Raw genomic sequence first — 23,122 nt, forward strand, 5'->3', positions numbered from 1 at the left:
GAAATTTCGAAAGCAGAGAAATACTTTCTGTATGTGTTGTACCAACATTATTATCATTGCTGGAATAACCTCAATGACATCATTGATAAGCGTGAGTGTGGATTTAGATATTTAAGGTTGGCTTTTAGTGACCTTACTTTCAGTGGAAGGAGGCACGTGCCTGCCGTTCGTTAGTTCTCTAGCCAAGATTCGCATCGCAAGTTTCGGTAGTTGCTTCTGTCCGCTTTCAACTCATTAAATTTATAGTAATATTCTTTTTATTTATTTTCTTGATCATATAATTTCAAAGCTCATTATCTATCAGCCTTTATTTTCGGCCTTTCAATTCGTGTCTACAATGTTGATTGGCTGAAATAAGGCAATAAAGAAAATAGGGAGAGTCGTTGAATTTCCCTCCTTTCATTATTTTCTTTTTTTAATACTTTGCCAAAAAACCGACAGCGGCAGCTACTTTTTGGCCCTTCTCCCTTAAGATAAAACCATTTCACCAAATCTTGCGTTAAATTAGTCTCTTTGCCAATGTCTGAACCGGGCGATAATGTCGGTCGCGGGGCTGATGTTGGCATCTCTTCTAGTGGTGCTGCGGCCGGTTCTCAGCTCGTCCACGCGACTCGGCAACGGCGACGGCGACGGCGGGTTCCTTCTGGCGAGAGTTTTACGTTTCGTGGCGTGATGGTTGGACTTTTGGTTGGACTTATTGTTTGCTTCTCAAACATGTACTTTGGATTGCAGACGGGATGGTAAGTTTGACTAAGCCACTATGGTAACAGGCTGACGTTTATTTTGCTAACGTATAATCCTTTTTGTTGATACAGGGTTAGTCCGATGACTCTGCCAGCTAGTCTGATGGGCTTTGGGGTGTTCCGGATTCTTGCTCCGCATCTCAAGTTCCCGTTTACACCAGTTGAGAACGTGCTGGTGCAAACTGTGGCTGGGAGCATGGCTTTGATGCCACTAGGCTGTGGATTTGTTGGTGTGGTATGTGCTCATCCATCTCGCTTGTTCATGCCGTTGTAAACAAGCGCGTGGAAAGAAGCTAAGTCTTCTGTCTTGGGTAAGACCTGTTTGGGCTGACTTGTTGACGTACGTGTATAGATCCCTGCTATGAACTTTTTGCTTTCAGAAGACGAGCAAGGCCCGCTTACACTGGGATTGGGCAAGTTAGTATGTTGGTCACTTGGGCTGTGTTATTTTGGGGTCTTGTTTGCTGTGCCTCTGTATGTCCTTTCCAGCCCCTTATTTTCTCTTCAACCTTCTGGCTTTCTCATATTTGCTCCTACCCAAATATTGGACTCCTTTCTCCTCCCTCCCTCAATCCGAAGCTATAGGCTAGTTCGGCACGCTGACATCTAGCTCTTTCTTCTTTGCTAGCCGTCACCAGGTCATTATCCGTGAACGCCTGCGTTTTCCGAGCGGCTTCAGCACAGCTATTTTAATTGGTGTGCTGCATGGCCAACCAAGCAGCAGTTCTAAGCCTGGCTCTGGGTCTAGTGATTATGACCCGGCATCAACTGGGGGTTTTGCCAGTCTTGTTCCATATGAAGACGATGAGCTAGACACCAATCCGGACTCTTGTGTAGCCGAGCCTGAGCAACAAGATATTTCCGAGTGGGCATCTAGCATGCGCCTTCTTGTGCTTTGTTTCGGTATCTCTGGTACTTTTACCGTTGCAACGTACTTCTTCCCGGCCCTCCGTAGCATCCCTATCTTCGGTACTACTGCTGCTATCAACTGGCTATGGACTCTCAATCCCAGCCTTGCATATGTCGGTCAAGGCATTATCATGGGTCCTGAAACCTCGCTCCATATGCTATTAGGTGCTGTAATGGGCTGGGCTATTCTCTCTCCACTAGCCAAGTCTCAAGGTTGGGCCCCGGGCCCTATCACAGACTGGGAGACTGGAAGCAAGGGCTGGATAGTATGGATTTCTTTGGCTATCATGCTTACCGATGCGCTTATCAACCTGGGTCACATCAGTCTCAAAACGCTACTAGCATCGTGGAAGCGTCACTATGCAGAACTTGTGGACTATCTTGTGACTAGAATACAAGAGCGGATCTGGGGTCCGTTGGTCATTGGTAGTAGCGATGACGAGTCTCGACCGCTGCTCGAAGAAGGCCAGCAAGGCCAGCATGGCGGCATACATAGGACGAGAAAAGGACATGATGAAGATGACGCTCCCCGTGATCAGCAGGTAGGGACTCGAATTGTGTGGGGCGGACTTGCGGGTTCTATTATCTTGTGTGTTTCCACTACACATTTTGTCTTTGGTTGCTTTATGCCCCTGAGTGCGACTGTCTTAGCTGTCGGTGCTGCCCTAATACTCAGTGTTATGGGGGTTCGAGCATTAGGCGAGACCGACTTGAATCCTGTGTCTGGTATCAGTAAGCTGGCCCAACTACTATTTGCCATTGTAATTCCCAGCTCGCATAAGGCAGTGGTCCTGATCAACCTCGTCGCTGGTGCAATTGTAAGTGTCTGGGTAAAAAACGAGCTATATATATACGTGAATACTAACGAATTCGTCGTGCAATAGTCTGAAGCTGTAAGATCATCATGGACTATCCAATTGCTGCAGAGGTATGGCAGAGCCGTCAACTAATTATGCATCTATGATATAGGGTGCACTTCAAGCTGGGGAGCTGATGCAGGATCTCAAAACTGGCCATCTTCTTGGAGCAGCCCCCGTTGCACAATTCCAAGGACAAATAATCGGGGCAACAGCAGGAGCCATCACCAGTGCACTGATATACAGGTTATATGCTTCGTAAGGACACCCTAAGCTTGGCTGTCTAATGTCACCTTCTTCAGTAGCTGACTCTTTCTAGTGTGTATCCTATTCCTGGCGATCTTCTGCAAGTTCCGACTTCCTACGTCTGGATATTCACTGCTAGACTTGTTACTGGCAAAGGCCTCCCTACAATGGCCCGTGAGTTTGCTACTGGCAGCGCGATTCTTTTCTCTCTAACTACTGTGGCTCGTCTATATTACGCCAGTAAAACCTGGAGGCCGTACATACCTGGTGGAATTGCAGTGGCTATCGGTATGTCTTGTTGGCTGGCTGTATTATCCTTAATTTTCAGAGATCTACTAACACGCTTGTAGGCATGTACAATGTACCGTCATTTACCATAGCCCGAACACTAGGCGGCTTAGTAAGTTGGTATTGGATCAGCCACTTGAAGCGTTCTAGCACACCTTTAATCGTTTTGGCATCTGTAAGCATTATAATCTTTTTTTGTCCCACTGTTGACCTCTTTTTTCTATTTATTAACATTGCTATGTATCTTAGGGCTTCATTCTAGGCGAAGGGTTTCTCAGCATTGTCAACTTGATACTGCAGAGTTTGCGCATTTCTCATTTTTAAATTTTTCTGAATAGTCCACTTGCATTTTTCTTTTTCGTTTTGTCTTGCTTCTTTAGATATACTTCTATTTTTCAGCCCATCTCTTTACTCCGCTTTTTCCCTTTTCCTTTTATCTCAGATTCCATGCCTGCTTGTGCATCGTGCCTTCACCGATCTTCCATGAAACTTCTACCACAATTGATCTTGGGTCATCCTTGGGAATCGACCAGTCCACTTTACCCGAAATCTTGTCGCCAGCCTTAAGCACGGGCTGTGGGTTCTCGGGGTCAATCAACATTAAGCTCTGTTTCCAATGTGTCTCCTTGCCCAGGGGTCCGGTAGTGAAGGCAATCTTACCCGTACCCTCATCGTGCCACTTGGCCGGCTCAAGCTTGTCGGTAGAAACAGTTTCGGTACGAGACGTGAAAAAGATATCAAACCACACTAAGAATCCATGTAGAGCATCCGTGTCTTTGATGATTGTAGACTCCCATGCCTCGGTGAAGACCAAATCGGCCTCCTGCACGTCGTGGAGCTCCAGGCGCTTGAACATGGACGAAGACCCAGCAAGGGAATATGGCCGCATATGCTCAACTCGGGCGTCTGCCATGGCCTTTTTCTTCATAGCAGTCATATCGAAACCATAGACATCGTCCCAAAAGTCGACGCAGTCATTCATATACTCGGTATCTGAGACAGGCGCAATCACTAGCGTAGACAAGCTAGGCACTAAGAGGCCGCCAGGTTGGAGGTACTTGTCACGGGCCCAGAGCACACTTTGCAGCATAGCCTCGTAGAGAAGTGCATAGCCCATCCATTCGCTAATAATGACATCAACCTTTTCCACAGGCAGATTTACTTCTTCGATACGACCAGCTATACACGTGATGATGTTACCGAGGCCATTGGCAAAGATATTTTCGCGCGCCTTGTCGATGATGGCCGAGTTATCGACAGCAATAACCTTCTTAGCACCAGCCTTAGCACAGAACATGCTTAGAATTCCTAGAAAGTGAGAGAAGTGATGAATTAGAAATGCTTTTTGCCTAGCGTAAAAAAGACATGTGTGTTTATCCTTATCGTACCTGTTCCGCAGCCAATATCCAGGACGATCTTGTCCTTGAATATTTGCTTATTGCTGTAAACAAAATCGCGGTATGCTTCAGTACGCACAGTATCTTTGAGCATGGTTTCGTGGATATCTAGCCGGAGGTTATGGAATCAGTCTCGAGATCACAATTGAGATTCACGACTCACGTATCATTTAGTGAGACCTACCGTAGCCTGCGTATGACTCAAAATAGTTGTTGTCAATTGACTGAGGGATAGCAGGGCCAGATTTAACGTTCTTGGTTTTATCTGGGTTCTCCGACGTAACATCATCGCCCCATCTCTTGTCCAGAGTCTCGGCAACCGTCTGTCTAAAGCTTGCGAACTGCTCAGTAAGTTTTCCTAGCTGCTCCTCAAGCAACGCATTTGTTTTGAGAAGCTGGGCAACAGGGATATCACTATGTGGCGAGGTGTTCAGTTCGGCATTGGCCTCATCGTCCTCATCTAGAATTTCATCTAGAGACATCAGAAGGCCATCATTATCTAAGACAGGCTTTAGATAGATGTCATCGTTTAAATCGTCAACCGATATATTTCCAAGAGTGGCATTGCCCTCCTGCGCCTTCAAGCGCACTAAAGAGCGATGAAAAAAACGACATAGTTAGCACTCCATCAATAAGTTAAACAAGAGAGAGGGGGGCTAGGTTGGTCTTGTGTTACCATAATTAGACAGCTTAACAGCACCATGAAAGTCCAAGTTTAGACGTCTGCGTGTAGCCATAAAGTCAAAGTTATGCTTTTCACGGCAGTATATCATCATGGCCTTGGCATCAGGGAACGTTTTCTCGTCGAAAAACGACTTGATAACAGTACCCTCCTCGTAGTCAGGCTCAATGTCCTGCCAGCCCTCCTCGTCACTGGACGAGCTACCCTGAGACAAAGTCTCAGCCTTATGAAGGTTTCGTTCGGTCGACATTTGAATGTCAAGCCCACTGTGCGAAACTTGTGACCTAACTTGCGTAGAAATGACGTGTATGCGGAAGTTATAGTAGTAAAACTCTATTACTTCTTGTAGTGTGGTTGTTTTTGGGTTGAACGGTCCCTCATTTCATAGTTGCTGGTATCATGTCAAGGCCTTGATTAATTTTTTCCTGGTTTGAAATAATAGGGTTAATCACAATGTCTAAATACTTTACGCCTAAAAGTGGGTATTGGTTTGTATTGAAGTAGAATTTGTGAAACGTCAAGCTTGCTGGCGTCACTAATAATCACTATCAAGGCATCACCAAAAAAATCGATCGAAGAATTTAGCTCGACTCTCAACTTTAATAATAAAACAGCATACCCATAGCTAAGACTAAGAGTCCTCATCATCATCATCATCGTCGTCTTCGGCATCTGAGACCGCTTGTCCTAGATTAGCAAGACGTGTCTATGATATGCAATAGTTAGTATGCTATCGTAGATGGGAAAGTGCACCACGGATTTTTTTTGGAGATGGAAGTACCTTGTAATCTGACACTTTTTCCTCAAGATCGCTAAAGACTATCAGGAGATCATCCAACTCGGCTTGCACTTCCTTCTTAGAATCATCTAGAGAGGCAACCTGGAGTTTATGCTATCATAATCTGTTAGCAAACTATAAAATAAAAGAGTGCTGGGTGTAAACCTACTTCCTCGAGCTTTTGCTCTAGGTTCTTGATGAGGTCCTTGGACTTTTTGACTTCAATTTCGGCCTTTTGAAACGAGGCCTCTGCATTTTGTGCGCGGGTCTCGGCTTTCTTGAGAGAGATTTCAGCCTTTTCAGAAGATGCTTTGGCCTTTTTCACATGGGCTTCAGACTCCTTTAGTCTAGACTCCATACTTTGAATCTCTTGCTCAACTTGTTGGGTCTTGAGTTTCTCTTGATCAAGGTGCTCGTCAGCCTTCGCCTGGAGTTCCTTTAGTTCTTCCTGGTGGCTTGCTTTTAGAAGCTGAATTTCTTGGCTGTGATCTCGGCGGGACTAGTTGCAAAAAAGAGTTAGAACCTAATTAATCAGCAGAAGGCCAGAGAATACTCACCTTCATAAGATCCACTTCAAGGCGGCTACAGGTAGCATTCAGATCTGCTATTTTGGCCTCTAATCTTGCCTTGACTCTCTCAACCTCGGAGTCATTAGCAGCCTTTGACTTATTAAGCTGCTGCTCGAAGTCTGCCTGAATATCACGTCGAGTGGCTTCCGCTTGTCTGGTAGTTAACAATGGTTAGTGCCCTATAGAATCATAGGCTATGTTGAAAGTATGGGAGAAACACACCGCAGTCTTTCGGCATTCTCATGCTCAAGTTGTTGTATCTTGTTGCGTAGCTCACCAAGTTGCATGGCATGGTCTGCAGCGAGACTACGCATCTGGTCTTCATACTTGTGTTGAGCTTGTTCTAGCTTTTGACGTGTTGAAGCAATCTCTTGTTGACTTTGGGTAGCAGATTTCCTTATTTGATGTTAGTTGACAACCTTGGTATATTTAACCTGGGAATTAACTTACTTGAGCTCAAGTTCATTTTGAAGTTGGAGGGCTTCATTCACTGTCTTCATACGCGCAACCTCAACAGAGGATGTGTCTTTTGTTTTCCGATGTTCAGCTTGTTCTTTTTGAAGGGCACTTTCTACGCTTGCCAGCTCATCTCGCGATTTCTCTATGGCTTTTTCTTTTTCTGCTAGCTCGTGCCGAAGGGAGTCAACGAGCTCGCGTGATATACCTTTCTGAACACCATTGGATATGACTGAGATTTCCATATTGGGGTCTCGGTCTAAAGTCCGGGACACTCGACTATATGTATCTTTGAAAAATTCAACAAATGTACGATCGAAAAAAACATCTGGCAAAAGTCCAGACATAGGGTCAAGCTTTTGAGGGGTAACCTCATAGTCTCGCATGGAGGGATGAGCTCGCAATCGACTTAATCTGTCTGAGAACTTGTCTTGTCCCATCCTACCCAGGAGAACGGAATGAAGAGAAGGACGGGGAATTGGGGAGTCTTTGGTAGAAAACTCATACACAACACCTAGAAGCATACTACAGAGACCCTGTACAATTTCATCGACGCCTCTTGGTTGAATAACAGCTTGAACCAAGCCCTGGACGTTGCTCCCTTCATTTAGAAAGTCGTTGACAGCATCTAGATCTTCGTATAGCCACGCGATTAGGAGCATGAGGTACGCTATTAGGTGGCGGGGTTCCTCTGAGCGTTGAAGGCCAGAGATAAGGTGGGCCATGATTGTTTGAATAGCAGTCACAACCTCTTCTCCGTGCTCAGCTTCCCCCTCGGTAAGCTCCATGCCTTGAGCTTTGGCAGTGGGATTATTGTACAGTAAATGAAAAGTAATGGTAGCTGCAAACCACATTCGATAGGGATCCGAAGCAGCCAAATCTATGGGTGTGGGGCTTAAAAGAATAGAAAGAACATTGGCAGTTTCGTCGTGGCCAGACTTGTAGCCCCCAATAGCTCGACCCAAAAAATGTGATCGGATTTGGTCATGGCCAAAGAAGTAAGCTTTCAGACACTCACAAGCGGAGAATCTCAAGTCAAAATCTTGTAATGAGGTTAGCCCCAGTGTTAAGTCTAACAATCCGTCTATTACGTAGACCTGGGGCCAGGCTGCTTGGCTCTCCGTCCCAGCAGGCTGTGGTGGAGGGAAGGGGCTGGGGACGGTGAGTTGCGCAAAGCCCTCTTGTAGAGAAGAATTCCCTCGGATTATGTCGGCACAGACTGCCATGGCCTAGTAATGAAAATGAAGTGAAGTGTTAGGATATTTATTTGTGACTAATAGAGATAAATTGTAAATAGGAACAACATATACCTCCGCTCGGATTTGATTTTGTGTCTGAGGATTGAACGATAGTTGCAATGCGCTATTCAACAGGCCATTTTGGTGGAAGGCTATTTGATTCTGTGCAGTTCCAACGGCTCTTGACACTAAGAATAGCCGGACCAATGCTAGTAGAGCGTATAAATTGCGATTCTTTTGAGATAGAACCCAGCCAGCTAATTCGATTTCGGCCTCTTGTTGCAAAGAGGACTCAAGAAGAAGAGACAACCTAAGCATAAAGCCCGATTCGCGAAAGAGAGTCTGATTGGAAGGGTTTTGTCGTAGGAGATTAGCCATGAGGATTAAGCAGTCTTCGACCACCCTACCGCCATTTGTCAAGCCGCCCTCGGCGTCTATTGTAGTAAACAGTCTCTCATAAGCGTTTTCGAAAGCAACAAGCTTTTGAAGGTCGGGAGATTTAGGGGTAAGGTAGATCAAGAGACTAATAGCTTCACCCTTTATAGCTTCTCGCACATCATCCAAGACTGCAACTAGACGAGATATACCTAGAGGAGCCGTGAAAATACATTCTTCGGTTCGTTCGGGCCGTGCAGAAAGAATGGCTACAAGAAGTTGGAGGGAGTACAGCCGGGAAAAAAAATCGTTGCTTTCGAGGAGGTCAAGGAGAAGCGTAATGTTCTGTTGTCTTTGGGTAAACTCATCTGCAAGCCAGAGAGCGACTTCATCAGAAGCTTCTGGGCTGGATTCGTTGGGGCTGAAGAGCATAAGGAGAGTTTCAAGAACAATCTTGAGCGTATCTGCATCTTCGCCATCTCTGCTCAAGCTTCCTATCAAGCTCCGCAGAGCCCCTGATGCAACCGAGGCAGGGAAGTCTTTGGCGAAACTTCTCAAGCCAAGAATAGCAGCTCGGCGGTCCTCAAGAAGAGATGCTGAGTTAAGACGGCCACTAAGAACCAAGATAGTCTCACTGGCAGACTGTTTAGGGGGAGCCGTGGATATCGAGGAAAACATCGTTGCGTTACTATTAGTGAGAGTAGGCCATGTGCGTGTGTGACGGGTGCTAGCGACCTGCCGAGGCCAATGGGACTTGCTAGGCTAGAGGATTATAGAGGAAGGAGGAAAAATATAAATATCAAAGTGCAGCAAAATGGAGGCAATTATTGCACGTGTTGGCGAGAAATAATAAGTGCCGTAAATGAGATTGGAGGAGCCCAAGCTTTCTAGGACAACATGCTTCAATGAGCTGCCCTTCTTGGAAATCTATGGCGCTCGAGTTAGCCTTGGTATTGGTAAGTGATACCCCATTGCTGAATATACCTCCTTACTTGCATATTCATTAGATGAGGTAATCAAAGGCAAGGCTGAGACACCGAGTTAAGGAGTCGCTAATACTGCTTTTGGCTTAGTCGTTAATTTTTTCGACAACCGCGTTACTTTTTTTTTTTTCTGTTTGCGACAACTGAAATTATTTGTACTGCCCGCTACAGTAGATTTTTGCCTTCTGCAAATATCAAACCTCAAATTCAGCCCATAAACACTTGGCGCGATAGTTACTGTATTACTTGGCCTTCTTAATTCTTTTTTTCCTGTTATTCTAGCTGGCTCTTCAATATTAGCTTGTGTTTTTACTCACAATCTGCTCATTTCACACATCCAAATACTCTTCAATTTTTCTCCAACTCATAATTTATTGTGATATACGAGACGACGGCATCATCAACTACACCTTTCTTTCCTTTGATCGGGGCTTCAAGTCGCCCTTGAATTATTGCCCATCATGGGCATTCCCGCTGCCTTTCGATGGCTGTCTAACAAATACCCCAAGATCATCTCTCCTGTCGAGGAGGACAAGCCGCTGAAGATGGAAGATGGCTCTATCATTCCCATCAATATGGCCGCTAAAAACCCTAACGGCGAAGAGTTTGACAACTTGTATCTCGATATGAACGGCATTGTTCATCCATGCTCACACCCCGAAGATCGCCCTGCCCCTGCCGATGAGGAGGAGATGATGTTGGAAGTTTTTAGATACACCGATCGTGTGCTAAACATGGTTCGCCCTCGCAAAGTGCTCATGATTGCTGTTGGTAAGTACCGCTATGAGAATTCTTTTTTAAACATGCATTAACCCTTTGATTCGCTTTTTATAGATGGCGTTGCTCCACGTGCTAAAATGAATCAGCAGCGCTCGAGACGCTTTCGTGCCAACCAGGAAGCCAAAGAGAAAGCTCTCGAACAGGCGGAACTTTTAAAGTCGGTCCAGAAAGAAACCGGATCAATCCCTTCTACGGAACAGGAGGTTGTCCGCAAAGCCTTTGACTCTAACTCCATTACACCTGGCACTCCTTTTATGGACATCTTGGCTTCTAGTCTTCGTTACTGGTGTGCTTATAAGCTCAACACTGATGAAGGCTGGGCCAACCTTAAAATCATCATTTCTGATGCGACTGTTCCTGGAGAGGGTGAACATAAGATCATGGATTTCATTCGCTCTCAGCGCACATCTCCAAACCACGACCCCAATACCCGACACGTTATGTATGGCCTAGATGCTGATCTTATCATGCTGGGTCTTGCTACGCATGAGCCCTACTTTCGAGTTTTGCGTGAAGACGTCTTTTACCAGGATTCAAAAGCTAGAATGTGCCGTTTGTGTGGCCAAAAAGGCCACGAAGCTCGTAACTGCCGCGGCGCTGCTATAGAGATGGAGGCTGCAAAAGCTCAGGCTGAGGAGGCTGTTGAAAGCGACGCTCTTGAGGCCCCTTTGAAACCCTTCATTTGGCTCCATGTTTCCGTTCTTCGTGAATACCTAGCCGTAGAACTACATGTTCCCCAGCTTCCATTCAAGTTTGATGTTGAACGTGCGATTGATGATTGGATCTTCCTATGCTGCTTTGTCGGTAACGACTTTTTGCCTCATCTTCCTGCACTCGAGATCCGTGAGAATGGAATCGATGTCCTTACTACTTTATGGAGGGATAACCTTCCCGTTATGGGAGGCTATGTTACCAAAGATGGGTTGCTTGACCTGGGCCGTGCTCAAATGATCATGGATGGGCTTGGCAAACAGGAAGATGCTATCTTTAAGCGTCGTAAAGATCAAGAGAATCGCCGTGAGGCTAATGCTAAGCGACGCAGACTAGATGCAGAGGCTCGCAATGATCGAAATACTTACCAGGGACGCCAAAATCATGTTGTTTCAATTCCTAATGCTGGCGCGCTTTTCGAAATTGATGGTAAAACCATTGACAATATGATTATTCAAAAGCCTATCGCTGAAGTTAACACTGCGAATAAGAGTGCAGCTAGCGTGCTTAAGGCTAAGTTACAGAGCCAAAAAATAGCTGCGGCGACATCAACAGCTTCAGAGACTATCGAAAATGCTGGTAACTCCGAACCAGCTAATGCTACAGGCGCCACCAAGCGCAAGGCTGATGCCATTGAAGATAGGGGTAAAGAGGAAATGCCGTCTCAACCAGAAGAACCGGTTGACCCTGTTCGACTTTGGGAAGATGGTTATGCCGACCGCTATTACGAGGCAAAGTTTCACAAGGACCCGAGAGACGTTTCTTTCCGCCAAAGTGTAGCTGAGAGCTATATGGAGGGCCTAGCCTGGGTTTTGCTTTACTACTTTCAGGGTTGCCCCTCGTGGGAGTGGTACTATCCCTACCACTATGCACCATTTGCACAGGACTTTACCAACATTTCCAACATGAAGATCGGCTTTACCCCAGGGCGGATAGCACGACCTTTTGAGCAGCTAATGAGTGTGCTGCCTGCCGGATCGCGCCATGCTCTTCCTGAAGTTTTTCACGATCTTATGTTAAATGAAGAAAGTGACATCATTGACTTTTATCCTGAGGATTTTGAAGTCGATCTCAACGGCAAGAAGATGGCGTGGCAAGGCGTGGCTCTACTCCCTTTTATTGATATGCCACGTCTCCTCAAGTCTGTTCAGGCGAAATATCCTGAGCTTAGCGAAGCTGACAAGCTACGTAATCAACCAGGTCGTGAAGTATTGATTTTGTGTGACAAGAATGAGCACGGAGTTTACGATGATATCACCATCAACTTCTATTCCAAAAAAAAGAAGAACGGCGACGACAAAGACAGGTTCGAATTAGACTCGTCTCACACTGCCGGTTTAACCGGCTGGGTGGAAAAGATTCCCGACTACACCCCCATGGTGCTTTGGTGTACCCCTTAGAGCGGAAAAACATGCCTGATATCGACTACGACCGCTCTATTAGGTAAGGTTACTTTAAAATTCCCATTATCATTTTGATATTAGGCTACTAACAATGTTCTACAGTGTGTACTACACATTTCCTGAGAAGATACATGGTCACAAATCTATGCTACTACGTGGGGTCAAGCTGCCCACCCCTGCCCTCAATCGTCAAGATGTTGAGATGCTAAAAAACAAAATGAATGGTGGCGGTGGTCGAAGCTATGGTGGCGCTCCCTTGAACCACAACAATAACTACAACCCTCGCCACAACCAAGGCCCTATCCATTACGGTTCGGATCGTGGCCGTGGCGGATATAACCGTGGAGGCTATGGCGGACACCAGTACCAAAAAGACAACCGTTCATACGCAGCTGGTCCCAGCGGGTACAATCAAACTGGCGCCTATCCGCCACCTCCTGGTGTTACTGAATTTAGACCAAGGTCCCTTCCCGCACCTCCACCCGCAGCTCAGGGTTTCTACAACAACAATGGCCGGGGAGGGTCTCATAACGGTCGGGGAGGATATGGAAGAGGACACAACAATCAGCATAATGATCACTATAACCAGGCGGGATATGCTGGCCCAAGAGATTCTTACCGTGGCAGAGGCAATGGTGGGGGCGGATACAACCACAGAGGAGGCTCCTCTACAGGCAGCAACTTTAGAGGAAGAGGCAACTACCGTGGAAGTCGAGGTGGCAGTGGCTACCACTAGAATTGGCTGCAGGGTCTGGCGTTTATGGGTTCGTCATTGGCATATAATGCATGTGTCTAAATCTGGTTGGAAATAAAAAATTATGGTGTGAGATATGATAATCTCATCCCTTGATATTTGCTAAATGTGCCACTGTTTGTGTGATGTTGAAGTGAGTTCGTACATGTTCTCACATATCTCCATGCAATATTTACCACGTTCTTGGGTGGTGTCACATCCAAGTTGGAGGACAAGAAACATAGAGTCGTTCGTGGGCGCATGAAACCCAGTAGGCCAAACGTCAAATCTTGTGAGGCGAAGGGGGGGGATGGAGTGGAAGGTGCGAGGTGAGATGTGATTTGTGATATGTGAGCGAATGGTCTTAAGTGTAGAATTAGTAAGACATGCAGTAGCAACGGATGATTGCATATGATAAGCAGCGATATTTGCGTATGTCGGTTCTAGAGTTTTTCGCAGTGTCTTAGAAGCTAGTAGCCACATTGAGGTGGGGAGTCTGACAAGTTGGGACTTCTCCAGGCTGATACTTGGCCTGTAAAATTTCCCGGATTCTACAATTCAGTCCTAGGCCTGTGAAGCTCAAGACCTTGGATTGGTCGTCGTTTTAAAGTCACCTACAATTAGGCTATGATAGAGATATGTGCATGTCATATACACATGTGTGGCACAGGGAACACAATTAAGATAGCAACCTCTTGACAATAGTAAGGTAGAGAAGAAAAGGCCTGGTTTCTCCTTCTTTCTCTTGCTGAAGTTGCTTGGTTGGCTGGCAGTTTAACGTAATCCTTCCCTTCCTACCTCTTTCTCTCTTACTTGGGCTAGTTCTCCCCTTCTTGCACTTCTCTTGCTTCTTTTTCATCGTCTTTATGCTATTGGTGGTCCTCTCTTGTAGCCTTGTTTCGGCTCTTATTAATCATTAGCTATCAAACCTCTTCTTCTTCGTGACGATTGATTACGTGAATTTTTTCTTTATTTCACTCAGTATCATCTGTCTCATTCTTTCTTTCATGCTAATTAAATTCCCCCTTCCTTCCCCCCAGGTCCCTGTTTCGCTGCCAATTTCAGCATTCCCACTATATCTTTTCTTTGTCCTGCACCTTGCCTTGCATAACCCTTCTAAAACACCCCTCTCATCTACCGGTGTCCCCCCCTCCCCACTATCAGGTTGCCCCTAAATCAACTGGCTGCCTTTCGATTATCACGACTTATCACCATATTCGCTTCATAGCCAAGCTTGTACTACTATCAAGAGGCTGCCGTCAAGATTTGCTCCCCCTCCAGTCGCCGCCCACGCCCACAATGGATCCTCGCTGGGATACCAGCCTGGTCGAGTGCCTGTTCGAGCGACTTATGTCTAAGGTCAGTCAGTATTTGTTTTTTGTCTGGTTAATTGGCTCCCGGGTCCTTATACTCAAGATGGCTCGCTAGTTGGCCAAACCTTCGCCCCTAACGTGATTCTCAAAAGCCAAATTTAATCCCCGATAATTGCTAACAACTGCGCTTATATCTTTCATTCCATAGCTCCCACACAAAACTCGCGCCACGCAGCAGGATCTCGCTCACGATGAAGTCCTCAACACCACCCATGCCACCATTGTCAGCCTCAGTGTTACTAGTATCACTCTCGTTCTAGAATATGCTGTCGGGCTTCTCAACGATCTTATTCCTTCTCCTAACAATCCCATCGAGGGCCATGTACTACAGTCGCAAATATACGTCTCATCATTGATAGCCGACTGCTGCTCTGCCAACTGGGACGCTGTCCGCGCGAAGAATAACTCCGACTCGGCGCATATTATACCCGATTGTCTCGACGAGGAGCTCGTTTCTCACATCTTTGATGCTGTTAGACTTCTTCTAGACCCTTTTCCAGATAACTTTGTCTTGCCGTCAAATACCCTCTTGGGTGCAAATGCCACTAATTTCCCTAGAGCGCTCGAATCGCGCGTAGATGAATTGTATGACGGGGTGATGTCAGAAAAAAGCAATGTCGAAGCTCTGAGAGCTGATATGTCTAAGCTTGACGAAAACATCAAAACTTTGGTTGAGTTCGTATCAGCCTCAAGTTGGTCTTCCTGCTTTGAGTATTCTAGGGTTATTGTGTATGCTCTCCGCGCTGTGCCCACAACTGGAGCTTCATCGACAAGCCAGCAGTCTACCACGAAGGACGATGAACGTGCTGCTGCTGTATTCTTGCGGTGCATGTCCTTTTTCTGGATCGATGGGGCCAAACTGGGCACTGTGATGAGCGAGATTGCAAGTACATACCTTCATCTCAAGCCCCCGCTAAAGAACTGCGTGGCTGTAGTCATGCCTATCCTTATCACTAACTGGATCGATCGTTTCCCTGACGAATTTGTCCACCTGCATATACACCATGCCAAACTTTCCGGTGCTATTGAAATGCTGTTTGACATGTGCCATAGCGAAACCGTAAAAATACGCCAACTATACGTTCCGATGCAAGCTTCATTATTGCTGCTATTACCAGAGGTTTTCGAGGTTGTTAGTAGTTTAACTACCGTGAAAAGCTCCGCAAAGAGCAAGCGGGTTGTTCTGCTGGATAATCTGAAGAAGGCTATACGCAACAAGAACCAATATGCGTGCTTCTGTTTAGTCATGTTATTGAGAGCTGGTAGACACTTCGTCAGTGACAATGACTCGGCATTTTCCAGCTTTGCCCTTGATATCCAGGACGAAATCAGAGACGCCGTCTTCCGCAACTTTTCTGGCTCTTCAGAATCACCCTTTCTTGATCAAGACATGATCACCGCATCTTTAGTTGCTTTAGCGCATTTAGATGTGGACGGTGTTGCGGAGTCTCTCCTTGAAAGCTGCCTCATACCCTCTGCTCCTCTATCGTTTAAGCTTGCCGTAGTTCAAGCTTGCCAATACTTCGCAAGCCTCCCTAATCATTCCCAATATCGGCCTTTATTCAATGCATCCGCTCCGTTCATTTACGCTCAACTTAGGGTAAGAAATATATATTACCCAACTGATCACACAATATTTGGCCAAGACGGATTTCTCTCTTCATAAAAACACGCAGAAGAAAATAAGTTTAACAAAAGTCCATAGGCAATCTCTAATGGGAAGACTTCGGCCGTTCTTCCAGATTCTTCGAGCTCGGAACTTTCCCCCAACAAGGCCGTAGCTGCCATGGCGCAAGGCATCATGGGGTTCTTGAAAGCTTCTAATGGTCTTATGCTTTACCAGTCATCAATAAATGATCCCGATGAAACAAATCTATTCAGATCTCTGATTTTCTGTCTCGTTTCTACGGACCGGGAGGTCCGTAAGCTGGCTGCCGATTTATCATGTAGCCTTTTTGACGACAGCCCAGAAGCAAAGGAACGACGACCCGGCCTCGAAGCGCTCACTACATGCGATTGGCATGAAGACTACTGGAGGAGAAGATATGTGCTATGACAAACTGTACATGCAGGCTAATACATTTACTTATACTGACCTTTCTTCCTTGCTTCTAGTGCCAACATTCTTATGAGTATTTGCAGCGAGTTAGATAAACACACATCACAAGCACGACTTCAACATTTGGAACACAATCTCACGGCACGTGTTTTGATTCTCCAAGAATTTCCGGTATTAAGCAAGTTGGAACGTGACATTCCTGAAATGGCGGCTGCTGCCTCCCAGATTGAAACGACTCTGCTTCTACTACTATGCGCAGTAGATATCAACGTATGCCAGCTCGTTACTAGCTGTCTCGGTCTCTTCCTTCAAGAATCAATCCTTCTTCTAAACACATCGGGGTCTGGGTATCAAACAAGTCTAATGAGAAATAGACTTGTATTTGATGAGCTGGCATCAAAGGATTTCCGATTCACAGGCCTGGTGGCTTTTCAAAAGCGCACCCGTGGCCTTTTTCGTCGCCTCCATTGTCCGACACCTGGGATTATCTATGCTTGGGAGATCGCATTTGAACGATGGATTCAGATTTCAAGAGACGTATCGGCTTCGTCTCTAGAGCCAATTGCAGATACAACTTTGACTAAATGGCGAAACTACTCAGGAATGCTAGCTTCGGTTGGTGGTATATGCACAGCAGAGCGATCAGCAACTCTCGACGAGCCTACAATGGGCAGCAATTTTCGATGGATCGATAGGGCCACAGATCAGCAGGACGAGCCTTCACTGTTAAGGTACCTTCGCCTCAGCATCAAGCTTCTAGCATGCTCGAATATCCGTGTGAGAGAAGCTACCAGGGAGGTTTTGTCAACAGAAATATCTCCGTTCTTGTACCAGCAACTTTTTACGGCACTTTCAATCGAGTTAGATGTTCTCTTCAACGGGAACCTTACACCGAACGACCGGGCTGTAGAACGCGAAATTGTATTTGCTGAGCAGGCCGCTTCTCTCATTCGCACCTTAGTAGAACGGCTAGAAACACCTGCCGATGCTGGCGCAGCAGCTTCTGTTCACCTCGGTGCTATGACGCTCAATTTCGCCAAGTTCATGGAGGGTGTTGTAGACAACTCGACCACAATACGCGTCAAGATCAAGATATGCCAACTCTGTGAGCTTGTAGCTCATCGTAAAGAGTTCCTAAATCTTAGAGATGATGTCCAAGTTCGTAACCAATTATTAGAATATGTTTTCTCCTGGATTGCCCGGCCCAAGACACCTCGACCAGAGGCTCATCTGTCCAGCCGTCACGACGAATCTTCTAGAATGCAAAAAGACCTCGACAAGGCCTGCTTGAAGTGCCTTTCAGAGTTGACATACCGCTTGCCTCTTCAACCCACAAGTAGTGATGGGCAATCTGATGCAGGAGCTAGCGAACTCAAGTCCCAGCTTTTTCAAACTTACTTCAATCGCTTCTTATCACTTCTCAATCACGATAACACGGAAACTCGACGTATGGATTTGTCATCAAGAGATGATCACCTTATTCCAGATCTATCCATTACTATTCTTTCCAATCTTTTAAGCTCCAATATTGATGTTGGGCTCAAACACTCTCTCAACATCGGTTACCACGAAAATCTTGAGATTCGTACGGCATTTGTCAAGGTCTTGTACAACATCTTGATACAAGGCACCGAATTTAGCAATCTCTCAGACACAGCTGTTAGTGAAAAGCATACTCAACTTCTAGACATCTTAACCTCTGATGTCTCTCTGGCGGTTGCTCTTAGTGTCATCTGTCCGGCTAACGAAGTCGACGAAATGGCGATTTCTTTGCTTGTAGTGTACGAACAACGAGGCAAGGGCTTTCAGTTGATTGAAGCGTTGATTAGTCAAGAAATCGACGACACTGATTCGGAAGCTGAGATTCTTCGAAGAAACTGTGTTGCTACGAAGCTACTTTCTATATATGCTAAATGGCAGGGCTCTGCTTACTTGAAGGCCACTCTTCAAAAGGTTGTTGAGCGTCTGATGATAACCTCTAAGGAGCTCAATCTGGAACTTGACCCTTCTCGAGTCACATCTGCAGAGGAGCTTCAAAATAACGCCATTCAACTTCGGATAGTTGCCAAAGTCTTCGTGGATGATATTTGCGCCTCCTCGGCAAATATCCCGCCTTGCTTTCGGAAGATCTGTAGTATCATCTCATCTGCCGTTCTACCCCGTTTCCCGGATGCTAAGTACACAGCCGTCGGAGCTTTCATCTTCTTGCGTTTCTTCTGTCCTGCTATTGTTGCCCCTGATGTCGAGGGCTTAATCTTAAATCCCCCATCAAAGGAAATGCGCCGCGGTCTCTTGTTGATTGCGAAAGTCGTACAAAATTTAGCCAATAACGTGTTGTTTGGTGCCAAGGAACCCTTCATGTTCCCGCTAAACGATTTCCTAACGGAGAACATCTACCGCGTTACGACATTTTTGCGCGAGATTTCAGGGTCTCCCATGGGCGACGTAGAGCCTTCAAGCGCCGAATGGTCTGAATTTGGCTCCTGTGTATCTCTTCATAGATTCCTGTACGATCACTGGGATCATTTCCGTCAGAGACTGACATACCAGGAACGAAGAGAACAAGCCCGGTCCCCTGCTGAATCTCAACGCACACGATCCCCATTCGTACAGTCACTCAGGAAACTGATTACGAACTTAGGTCCCCCTGTAATGGCAATCACTTGGAACAAACCCATGTTGTCGGCAAACACTCCACGGGGGTATGCAAGATTTCATAGCTTCATGCTTAGGAACTCCATGCGAAGCCCAGAATCCTTTTTGAATTCTCGGGCTGTTTATGAAGGAGGGGAAACTAAGGTAAGAAATTAACAGTAATCAAAGATTTTAAGATCCCGCTTTAGCTAACTTGATTTTACTACAGGATGGAATGCCGATCGTCTGCATTATTATGCGCTACATTGATGTCGAAACTGTTGACTATGATGCTATCATATATTGGTACCTCAAGGTAAGCACGCAAACATATTCACATAATGAAAATCAAATTACATCTTCCTCTTATGTAAAGCGTAGTGGCTAACAGACAAGCTTTGTATTTACTTTAATGTATTTAGATTGTGAGCAGACTTTGGAGCCGGCCCTTTGGACTATTGATAGACGCGACTTGCTATAATGGCCATGTTGAGACACCAGAAGATCTTTTTGAAAGGCTGGAGAAGCTCTCTCCTGTCGAGTTATCGCGGTCTTTATCTCGTGTCTACATCCACAATATGAATAGCACTTTCCGGTATGTATATACTCTGATGGTGTATTTTTATGTCTCGCCTCCACTTACCTTTATCTAACGAATTTTCTAGATCATGCTTACGCCGTCTACTACGAGCCTCATCTCGTAATCGAGGCAGTGTTTTCAACCCGACTAACGTTCACTACCACCTTCTTGGTGGTCGATATGATCTTCAAGCCCATTTCCATCTGAGCCAACTTCATCTTCCTAAGGAGACTATCAGCGTTGTGACAGATACACGATTCGTTTTTCAGCCTGTGACCAAGTTGTCTCGCATGAGGGGAGATATTGATGTCACCATCACTGTGGGGACCTATTTTATCCAAGTCACCACAAACGAAAAACAGGAGGTCCATTCTACATCCCGAATTAGCGGCATTGTCAATGATATCTTCCGTGTGGGGGAGGTCGAGGATATGCCATCTAGCATGGGCTTAGATGATGACTCCGGCTTTGGCTTGAGAGCTGATAACGGGAAATTTGTTATGCAATTCAAGAGTTCTAAGACTACCGACATCATCCAAGCCATTCGAGGAACAAAGGCAAAAAATGGAAAAGACAACCGTTCTCAAAAGATGTTTGAACGTCTTGTAAGGCCCCAGGACGTTCCTGGTACCTTACTCAACTTGGCTCTTACCAATCTCAGCAGTCCTGATCATACTCTGCGCTTGGCCTCATACAACCTACTTGGTGCCCTATGCCGAGCCTTTAAGTTTGCCTCAGCTGGAAAGCTCCTTTGTCTCAAGGGCATTTCTATCCCCATGGTCCCTGCTTCGTTTGTGCTTCGTATCAGCACTGAGCTTGCTACTACCGAGCCACAACTAACCCAGGATTTCCTCACTGAGTTCTTCGTTGGATGGGATAGTTTTTCCGAGGATCAGCGTCCCCTTAGCATGGCATACATGGCCCCTTGGCTTCCTGGCTTGCGAATCCATATTCTCACTAACGAGACGGATGGTGAAAAGGCTCGGGAGAAAGTTGCTATCATTCTACGCAAGCTAGTTGATGTTGCCATGTCCGATCACCTACTCACCTTCACTCTAGAAAAGACTGTTTGGCCACATATCAGCCGTGATGAAGTTCTTGTTGAGATTTTATTAGAAGAACTGACACGTGCAGCTCTGAAGATTTCTATTCAGGACAGTGCTTTAGAAGCCTTGGCTTCTATTGCTGCGTCTATAGGAACCGTCACAATACGTGGGAAGATCATAGCTCGCCTGCGTAAAGTGCTGAATCGATCGTCAATGCGGCCTACCCGCCATCTGCCAGACAACAGTGTTTGGGGGGAGATCTGCATCCTTCTACGCTTTTGCCTTTCATTGTCCTTCGACAGTGGGGTTCAGGCGCAACTTTACCTACCTGACATCTTTCACATTGTGACTATGCTTGCTAACACAGGACCACCTGATGTTCGCAGTGTAGTGCACAGGCTACTCATCAACTCTCTACATTCTATTTCTACTTCCTTCTCACTTAATGAGACTCAACAAACAAAGCTTCTTAGCACCCTAGAGTACCTTGATGAGCCTAGGAGCGAGCTGTTTCTACCTTTGACGACTACCCGTGACGGTGGCGCTTCCTTTACAACTGCACAAGAACAGGGCGTGCCGTCACTCAATTCAGTAGAGGGACTAGCCAACCTCCTTATAGAGGTCTGTGCTATTTCAGCTCCCAATCTCGATGCAGCGAATACATGGCGTGCCCGCTGGATGAGTCTAGTCGCCAGCACAGCTTTCCAAGTCAATCCTGCAATTCAACCAAAGGCCTTCACCATCATGGGGTGTCTAGCTCAGGGCGATGTTGACGATGATCTGTTGTACCAAGTCCTTGTCTCTTTAGGATCTAGTATAACACGGTACTGCGAAGATGGGATTGCTGACTTGCTAGTTTCTATTGTCACTGCATTATCCAAGATGATGGCGAAGCTGCCTTCAACATCACGGTATGGCTTGCAGCTGTTTTGGCTTGCCATTTCTTTGCTTAGATTCCTTCCATCGAGTCTGTTCAACTACGCTGCACAACTTTTGGAAGCTTTCCTCAACAATGTCTATCTTTCTGAGAACATGACTGGTCAAAAGCTTGTTCCCCTTCTTCTCCAAGCGCGTAGCCAGCTTAAGGATGCTTGCTTCGCTTTAGATGAAACGCATGGCATTCCCTTCACACCAGACAATTTCCATTTTGCTGTCTGTGCTTGTTTAGTTCGTGGACTCACAGACACTATGACTCGAACTACTACTATGCGAGTCCTTTCTGTGTTTCTTGATGTCATGGAACCTGCTATGCCATCAGCTAGTGGGGATAATGAAGGCTCTGGTTCCAATGCATTGATGAAGATCACTACCCAGTCTCCTTATGCAGCCCTCATGCTTTCACGTTGTGTTGGACTTGAGGAGCTAAATGATCGTCTGTGGTTCCCTGGAATCAATCCCCAAACAATGGATGACAGTATTCTCCAGTGGCGTTTGCATGACCTTGATTCTATTAAGGATAAGGATCTACTGCTCAACACATGCATTGAATTGGTTGACTTCCAGGATTTGGATGCACCAATTCAAAACCGCAGCCTTAGGTGGCTCACTAGTGTGGCCCTTCGACGACCTTCTGTTATTATTCACCTGTGAGTTGTTAATGTGACCTCCAAAAGACTTGGCTTACTAATATTGAATGCCTTCCTATTTGTAGATACTCTCACTTAACTGCTGTTTTAGATGACATTCTTTATCACTCGCAAATATCATCAACCCTACAGTCAGCATATGAACTTCTACAATGTCTCATCACTAACCCCAAGTTCGCCACTGCCAGCTCACAAAATATTGAACCATATGGTGTTCTTATTGATCTTGGTTTTAGTAAAATATGGCAGAGCTGCTCCTACAATTCAAACAATGAACCAGATCCAGAGTTTGCAGTACAACTTAAGGATCTTATAAATGTAAGTTTTTTGATGATCTCAACTACTTTTATAGTGGAAAGCTAATACAATCAATTTTTAGTTGATTATATTATAAGTCTATTCATAGGTACCTCTCCAAGATTTGCAAAACACTTGAATAGTAATACTAGGTGTTTTCTTTCTATTCAAATTCATTTCAACTTTTGAGTATGAAATCTTTTATATTAAACCAAGTATGAGTTGCTAGTCTCAAAGCTTTCTAGTAGTGTATGTCAGAAAGTAGTGATAAGTAGGTGATATTTGTCCTAAGGCTTGGCTTGAACTAACTTTCTATATAATGATATGTACTTGTGAGGCTTCATATGGTATAAGAAAATGCAAGGGCTATTGCTAGTGTTAAGATTTGATTGCTTAATA

General features: G+C 45.6%; 6 protein-coding genes across 6 annotated transcripts; 4 read left to right on the top strand and 2 right to left on the bottom strand.

The window, feature by feature from the left end:
* Window positions 1-519: 519 nt before the first annotated feature.
* On the top strand, window positions 520-3,367 carry HOO65_030537 (putative oligopeptide transporter; the record flags this gene model as incomplete). Its single annotated transcript, XM_071001867.1, has 8 exons — window positions 520-740; window positions 816-978; window positions 1,096-1,164; window positions 1,382-2,470; window positions 2,622-2,767; window positions 2,829-3,043; window positions 3,106-3,155; window positions 3,293-3,367. 8 exons carry the CDS (start codon window positions 520-522, stop codon window positions 3,365-3,367), a joined length of 2,028 nt encoding a protein of 675 aa, XP_070860216.1.
* A 109-nt stretch (window positions 3,368-3,476) lies between these two features.
* HOO65_030538 (Protein arginine N-methyltransferase 3) lies at window positions 3,477-5,372 on the bottom strand (the record flags this gene model as incomplete). The annotated part of the gene is made up of 4 exons (XM_071002043.1): window positions 3,477-4,351; window positions 4,432-4,548; window positions 4,625-5,029; window positions 5,117-5,372. The coding sequence occupies 4 exons, from the start codon at window positions 5,370-5,372 to the stop codon at window positions 3,477-3,479; spliced, it is 1,653 nt and encodes a 550-aa protein (XP_070860217.1).
* A 381-nt stretch (window positions 5,373-5,753) lies between these two features.
* Window positions 5,754-9,216, bottom strand: HOO65_030539 (intracellular protein transport protein; the record flags this gene model as incomplete). Its single annotated transcript, XM_071001814.1, has 7 exons — window positions 5,754-5,828; window positions 5,904-6,014; window positions 6,070-6,399; window positions 6,458-6,623; window positions 6,692-6,865; window positions 6,920-8,154; window positions 8,236-9,216. 7 exons carry the CDS (start codon window positions 9,214-9,216, stop codon window positions 5,754-5,756), a joined length of 3,072 nt encoding a protein of 1,023 aa, XP_070860218.1.
* A 766-nt stretch (window positions 9,217-9,982) lies between these two features.
* On the top strand, window positions 9,983-12,412 carry HOO65_030540 (5'-3' exoribonuclease 2; the record flags this gene model as incomplete). The annotated part of the gene is made up of 2 exons (XM_071001933.1): window positions 9,983-10,292; window positions 10,356-12,412. 2 exons carry the CDS (start codon window positions 9,983-9,985, stop codon window positions 12,410-12,412), a joined length of 2,367 nt encoding a protein of 788 aa, XP_070860219.1.
* An 11-nt stretch (window positions 12,413-12,423) lies between these two features.
* On the top strand, window positions 12,424-13,151 carry HOO65_030541 (5'-3' exoribonuclease 2; the record flags this gene model as incomplete). The annotated part of the gene is made up of 2 exons (XM_071002388.1): window positions 12,424-12,455; window positions 12,518-13,151. The coding sequence occupies 2 exons, from the start codon at window positions 12,424-12,426 to the stop codon at window positions 13,149-13,151; spliced, it is 666 nt and encodes a 221-aa protein (XP_070860220.1).
* Window positions 13,152-14,447: 1,296 nt separating this feature from the next.
* On the top strand, window positions 14,448-22,430 carry HOO65_030542 (GTPase-activator protein for Ras-like GTPase; the record flags this gene model as incomplete). Its single annotated transcript, XM_071001750.1, has 8 exons — window positions 14,448-14,507; window positions 14,670-16,121; window positions 16,227-16,443; window positions 16,487-16,583; window positions 16,637-19,379; window positions 19,444-19,530; window positions 19,637-19,809; window positions 19,880-22,430. The coding sequence occupies 8 exons, from the start codon at window positions 14,448-14,450 to the stop codon at window positions 22,428-22,430; spliced, it is 7,380 nt and encodes a 2,459-aa protein (XP_070860221.1).
* Between the last annotated feature and the right edge of the window lie 692 nt (window positions 22,431-23,122).

Source organism: Ceratocystis lukuohia (genome assembly GCF_044167205.1).
Source record: "Ceratocystis lukuohia strain C4212 chromosome Unknown Supercontig3_pilon, whole genome shotgun sequence".
NCBI classification, from domain to species: Eukaryota; Fungi; Ascomycota; class Sordariomycetes; order Microascales; family Ceratocystidaceae; genus Ceratocystis; species Ceratocystis lukuohia.